The sequence below is a fragment of the Chaetura pelagica genome, unplaced genomic scaffold (assembly GCF_000747805.2).
Source record: "Chaetura pelagica isolate M959 unplaced genomic scaffold, ChaPel_1.0 scaffold963, whole genome shotgun sequence".
NCBI classification, from domain to species: Eukaryota; Metazoa; Chordata; class Aves; order Apodiformes; family Apodidae; genus Chaetura; species Chaetura pelagica.
Window position 1 is genome coordinate 148,486 of NW_009952705.1, and position 6,006 is coordinate 154,491.

Consider the following 6,006-nt stretch of genomic DNA (forward strand, 5'->3'; position numbering starts at 1 on the left):
CTCCAGCCAGCCAAGCAGAGACCCCATGCATGGTCACTGTTGAAGCGTCAGCCATGGTAAGGCACTGAAAAAGGCAAGCTGCAGTCTGAGGGCAATAGAGTCCACATTCAAAGGCAAGTATGTTACCATCTTTGAATGAGAGGTGGATATCTTCTCCAGGAACCACCAATCCTCCTGTTTAAAGCATAGATTGAGAAGAAGCCTTAGAACTTTGTCTCCTTACGACTTGCCTTTGCGGTGGAGAATAAGCTGCACCCAAAAGCTCTGCCAACCTGGCCCTGTCACAGCAGGCGGTGGTACAGTGGGCGAGGTAGCGTGGCATTTCCCCGGCAGTCCACGTACTGGTAGTCCTCAAAAGCCAGCTGCTCTGAATGACAAAGGTATGTGCAGGTCAGGGTACCCCTGCAAGGCAAAAGCAGACATGAACTGTACTTGTGATTGTCCCAGATGAGTGTTTTCATAACACAAATGTCCCACAGTGAGCTCCCCCTCCACTCTGTTCTGTCGCCAGTACATAGCCCCAGAACAAAACAGTCAGGATACCCTCAGCTCAATTTCAAATGTGGGACATGTAAAGGCTTTCTTTAATGAAGTCTGGAAGAAGCTTTCCAAGATCACTACCATCACAACAGATGCATTGGCCATTCTAGAAGCCAAATACCTCAGCATAACACTCCTGGACCATCTCAGCATTTACCACTTCCCAAAGTGCTAGAGCAAGTCACAGTGGGTGGCTGTTTACAGAGGTAGCTAGACAAAAGCATCTCTTTCAATCACTATCTTTCTCTGCTACCTAAATAGCTGTTTGCATCAAGTAGCTGCTCCTAACACCATGGAGTCCATCAGTATGTAGTATTAGCAGGAAGAGAGGCAGTGCAGAAAAATGTAAAGATAACTGGAATAATCTTCAGCTTCTGGCTAACAGAGAGCTTGTAGGAAGAGACAGCAAAGTTCCCGTCAGCCCATGGCATCAGCCAAGGACTATGTTGCCTTAACAGCCATGCTGTCCAAAAGGCACCATTGTTACCATGCCTTGAATAGCATGTGGCTTCTCCACACAGTTCACCTGTTTAAACTTCACATCACAGCTGCTATTAGAACACTTGGAGGCCATCATCCACAGAGTCCAGTTTGAATGAGTCTGCACTCAACACCAGAAGGCAGGCAAGCATAATCAAACCAGTCAGTACTTCTAGCTCTGAACAAAGAATTGCTCCCTGACAGCTACAATCAGTATTCCAGAAGTATGTTTATTTCCCAGGCCAGCTTGCTTTAAGCAACAGTGACAGCTGGAACTGTCAGTCTGCCTGAATCCAGGCAACTTCTCAGGGCAGCAATGGCATTAGAGATTATCTCCTCCTCACACCTCAGCACATCTGTCTGGGTAACAGCCCATTCACACTGCAGGCAGTTCTGGTTGTGAAGAACAGTGATTGAGACCTTCATGAAGGCAGCTGAGAAACAAAGTAGTTGACATGGATGTTATAGCTCTGAACCTGGCATCACTTACTGTATGTGCAGCAGAACATTGTGAACTTTGACTTTTGTCCAGGTGCAAATGTTACTACAAGAGAAAAGAGAGAGTTAGTATCATCAGAGCTTCCTTTACCATGTGTCTCCTGCCTTCAATTATTCCATTGCTTCTGTTTCTCCACAAAGGTATGTCTTTTCAATATTCTGACATCAGCTTTGCAGGCAAAGTTCTTCAAGCACAGCAGTATCTACATCAGTAAAACATGTTTTGGCTGGTGTAACTCTCTAACTGTGGATCTAGTAAGCAAGGGCCCTGTAAATATGCCATGCATGACCCTGTCTGCACAGGAGTTCGTGAAATTCACAGTTTGCTGCTCATTTACGAAGTTTGTACAAGATAGCTTTAGCTGCTTGCAAATGGATCATTGACAACCTAGACATCAAATTCATATCATCACTTACTTATCAGAATGTATAGAAAATGACATTGTTGAGCCAACAGTAAGCAAATAATACCAGTAAAGAGCAAAGGAGTTTACAATGGATATGCCAAACTTCTGTTCATATCAGTTCCACACATTAAAATGAAAAGGACACACACAGTCACCTTTGCTCTACAGACAGGACCAACACAAGAAATCTAGTAATGAAAAGCCTGTAAGCACTAATATTGCTGAAGCAAGGAAAGTAATCTTCAAGATTTACTCACTAGGTGTTGTCATCCACTATCCTACTGGCCACTGTATAATAGATCTGCAAAAGCAAACAGAAGAGAGAGCAGGAAGTACACAAGAACTACAGTTACATTTGCATACAATTAAAAAAGCTGAAGTAGGGAGAACTGGACTCTCATTAGGTGTCTGAAACTGAATGTCAAGATCTAACCTAACAATTGTTTTTAACAGTAGCTAAGAAAACTAAATTGGAAATTAGATCTAAAAAGGCCTTAGAAAGGTAATCTAGGCCACAGACCTGACCTTTACACCAAGAATGGATCAGCTGTGGCCAAACTGTTCCCACCAGGATTTTGTCTAACATGCTTTTAAGCTTGCCATCATTTTAAGGCAAGCACACAACTCATCCCCCTACCTGAAGAGCAGAGAGATGCTCTTTGTCCAGGAACATGCCATCTTCAAACTTAGCAACATGTAAATTCTTACAACACCCCTTCCCAAAGGGGGGTGGGGGAAGCTGCATGTGGTAGAGCTTTTATTTGGCAGGCACATGACAAAGGAGTGGATCTAGTGCAAAATAAGCACCTCCCTGTCCAGGACATCCAGATTGGTTTAGGAGAAAATGCAAGAAACAGCAGAGCTCACCTGGCCACTCTGCAAAGGGCTCACATTCAGTAGGGTTTTCATGGTGGTCTTCCCTACTACCAGGGACTGGTGCAAAACCTGTATGTCCAGCTGCACAACAGTGACCAGGTAGAAGTTGTTACTAGTTACATTCAGCACATTCTAGGGAGAAAAACAAACAATCAAAAAAAACCCCTGAAACACAGATCACCTTGCAGCAGGGTCATATGTTACTGTTACAAAGCTACTTTAAATACATCCCTGCTATGACCTTACAGCAACACTGGACTGCATTATCCCTTTCAAATCCTGGGATGCTTATCCAGCCTGGTCACAAAGGCATGTAGACTGCAACATCTCCCATGACAGGCAAAGGGGGACAATAAAGCAGCTCAGGGATGTGAAAGAAAAAGGATTTCTAGAATTAATCACAGTGCAACTTTGTGACTTTGCCGCTCAGAGGCAGGTTGGCCACACCTCTGATGCTGTAAAACACTCTGGACATTGATTCCAATCAGCCAGAGTGTGGAATAAGATGATAGGAAGAGCAAGACTAACCTCAGTCAGTGATCAGTTAGTTAGCCTACACAAGGAGTAGTAAAGCAGCCCTTCAGCTCTGCTCTTCGACTGTGGGCCGAGCACTTACTGTCATGTTGAGGTTTATACTGGTGGTGGCGTCATCAAAGCCAATGGAGGAGGCATTTAGCCCTGCAGGCAGCACAGTAATGGAGCGAGGAAACAGGAAGAAAATACTGAGAGATGTTGTCAGCAGGCAGATTGTCACAGCAAGACATACATAAAGTTTCCTGCAAAACAGCAGCAGGGACACAATTATTCTCTTGGTTTGTCAGCTGCAAGCACCTGCAGTTCTGCTGCAGCTCAAAGGGAGGAGAACATAAAAGCCTGGGTGCCAGAAAATCTAGGTGGATTTGTGCAGAACTACTTGCCAGCTACCAAATCACAGCAGAAGCAGAGTAGAGTCTCACACACTGACGTGGTGCAGTATAGTACAAACTGCTGGAGATCCCCAGCAACTGCATACAGGCTGTTCAGCATCTGCTATTGCTGAAGAGACACAGTGAACACCAAACCTACTGCAAGTCAGAGCCCAAAGAGCCAAACACCCAAAGGACTGAGGCTTTCCTTCATATGCAGAAGAAACATTCAAAAGATGAGAAAAGGAGAAAACTTGACAAGACTTACGTTCGCCTAGGCTTCAGCCTCTGGTCGCCATAAGGAATCAGAGCCACTAGCTGTTTCTCTTGCTCTGAAAGGGGTGAGAGCAGATAAAAGACCACATTAAGCACACAAATGAAAGCAATCTGCATTGGAGGACATTGCATGGCAGCCTAGTGTGCATCCACACTCACCTCACAAGTAATGCTGCCCACTTAGAAGGCAAGTATGATGCAATTAAGATTTCAGTTTGAGCATTTCCATCTCTGTGCAAAAACAACAACTCCTCAGGGGTTCCCAGGTGGGCTTAGAGTAATCACCCACATACAGCACTACCTGCCTACCCACCCCACCCTTCTGCAACAGAAGCAGTCCAGAGAAGTCACAAGTGAGCTGGAAGAACCAACACAGAACATTGCTAGACTGGATGCAATATAGACCAACTGGTTTAACAAAGGTCTTTAGACAAATAGATATGTACCAATCCCAGAAGGCTCAAAAGAATCACCTACCTCTAGGGATCCTTCCTGTTCCTTGACATGTTGGACAGTTGACACAGCTTCGATATGCAATCCCCACACAGGACGTAGCAGAGTCATTGATACTGGCATAATTGCTGATCTCATCTTCAGCATCTGGTTGCCTGGGTAAGATCAGTTTGCCTTCACCTTCCTTTTTGTCAGGTGTTTTCCAGAACGGTGAAAGTTTTCCACCCATGATTGAAAGAAGAATTCTCACTTGGTGTCAAACACAAAAACGGATTAAGAAAATTGTCTCTGAACCAACTTCCAAGAGCAGTACCATTAGCATTTGTAGTAGATCACAAGTATCCTAACATGTAGCAAGCTCCTTAAAGCACAGCTCTGAGGTTGCTTTTGAAACATTCTTCTAGACATCCTCGTTGCAGAAAAAGCATCTGAGAATACCACCCTACAGAACAGCATACCAGATTCTTTCTTATCTCACAGTATTTGCCAAAAGAGGGGAATGCTGACTCAAATCTCCTGAAGGTTTTGAGATAATGTAGTCCAGAAGAACTCTCAAGTTCTTGACTGATTGTTATTTACTTACATCCAACAGGGAACTCACCAAAACATCAAGACCTCAGCATCCCCAATGAAGCACAGCATTACTAACAGCAGCCTGACTAAAATGAAATAGTGTACAAACAGAATCTAAAACCAGATAAAATAACTGAATCTAAAGACAGCCTATTTTTATAAGTTAAAAATACAGATTAACTAGTTTTCCAGGCTTCTAACAATCAAAAACATTTATATCAGCTCCCAGTAATGCTCCCAAAAACATTAACAATGCCAAGCTGTCAAATAACAAGTGTAATTTTCATAACAGAGTCATCAGTTGAATACAGTTTCCTACCTGTGCCAGGCTTTCCTCTAGGCAGTCTTATTGTAGTGACTCAGATATAGATAGGATGTTTAGCTTTGGTAAACTGCAGCTTGTATATTTGCCCAGATGACACGGAGGCTTTGCATGAGTAACACCTCAGGGCTCTATTATAAAATATACTAGGGATCATAGAAACATCAAGGTTAGAAAAGACCTTCAAGCCATGTGCCCTACAACCACTAAACCATCTCCTGAAACACCACATCTACCCCTTTTTTGAACACCTCCAGGGATGGTGCCTCCACCACTTTTTTGGACAGCCTGTTCCAAGGCCTCACCACTCTTTCAGTGAAAAAAAATTTCCTAATATCCAATCTGAACCTCCCCTGGTGCAACTTGACCCCACTTCCTCTTGTCCCATCACTAGTCACTAGGGAGAAGAGGCCAACACCTGTCTCACTACAACCTCCTTTCAGGGAGTTGTAGAGAGCAATGAGGTCTCCCCACATTGCTCCAGCCTGAACAGCCCTAGCTCCTCTTAAGACCTTTTCTCCAGACCTCCCATCAGCCTAGTTACCATTCTCTGCACCCTCTCCAGCACCTTGATGTCCTTCCTATCCTGCAGTGCCCAAGTTTGCACACAGGGCTCGAGGTGCAGCCTCACCAAGGCCGAGTAGAGGGGCAGGATCACCTCCCTGGTCCTGCTGGT

General features: G+C 44.4%; 1 protein-coding gene across 1 annotated transcript; it reads right to left on the reverse strand.

The window, feature by feature from the left end:
- Positions 1–281: 281 nt before the first annotated feature.
- TMEM106A (transmembrane protein 106A) lies at positions 282–4,664 on the reverse strand. Its single transcript, XM_009994171.1, has 7 exons — positions 4,460–4,664; positions 3,975–4,038; positions 3,418–3,577; positions 2,793–2,933; positions 2,183–2,226; positions 1,511–1,564; positions 282–402 (listed from the first exon to the last, which is right to left on the reverse strand). Exons 1-7 carry the CDS (start codon positions 4,662–4,664, stop codon positions 282–284), a joined length of 789 nt encoding a protein of 262 aa, XP_009992473.1.
- Between the last annotated feature and the right edge of the window lie 1,342 nt (positions 4,665–6,006).

What these genes read in the sequence shown, in the direction of transcription:
- TMEM106A (XM_009994171.1), bottom strand. Translation starts at nt 4,664, where the DNA reads ATGGGTGGAAAACTTTCACCGTTCTGGAAAACACCTGACAAAAAGGAA. An exon ending in AACAGGAAGGATCCCTAGAG is followed by an intron (nt 4,039 to 4,459) that starts GTAGGTGATTCT and finishes CACCCCTTTCAG; the next exon opens with AGCAAGAGAAACAGCTAGTG. An exon ending in ATAGTGGATGACAACACCTA is followed by an intron (nt 1,565 to 2,182) that starts GTGAGTAAATCT and finishes TTTCTCTTGTAG; the next exon opens with TAACATTTGCACCTGGACAA.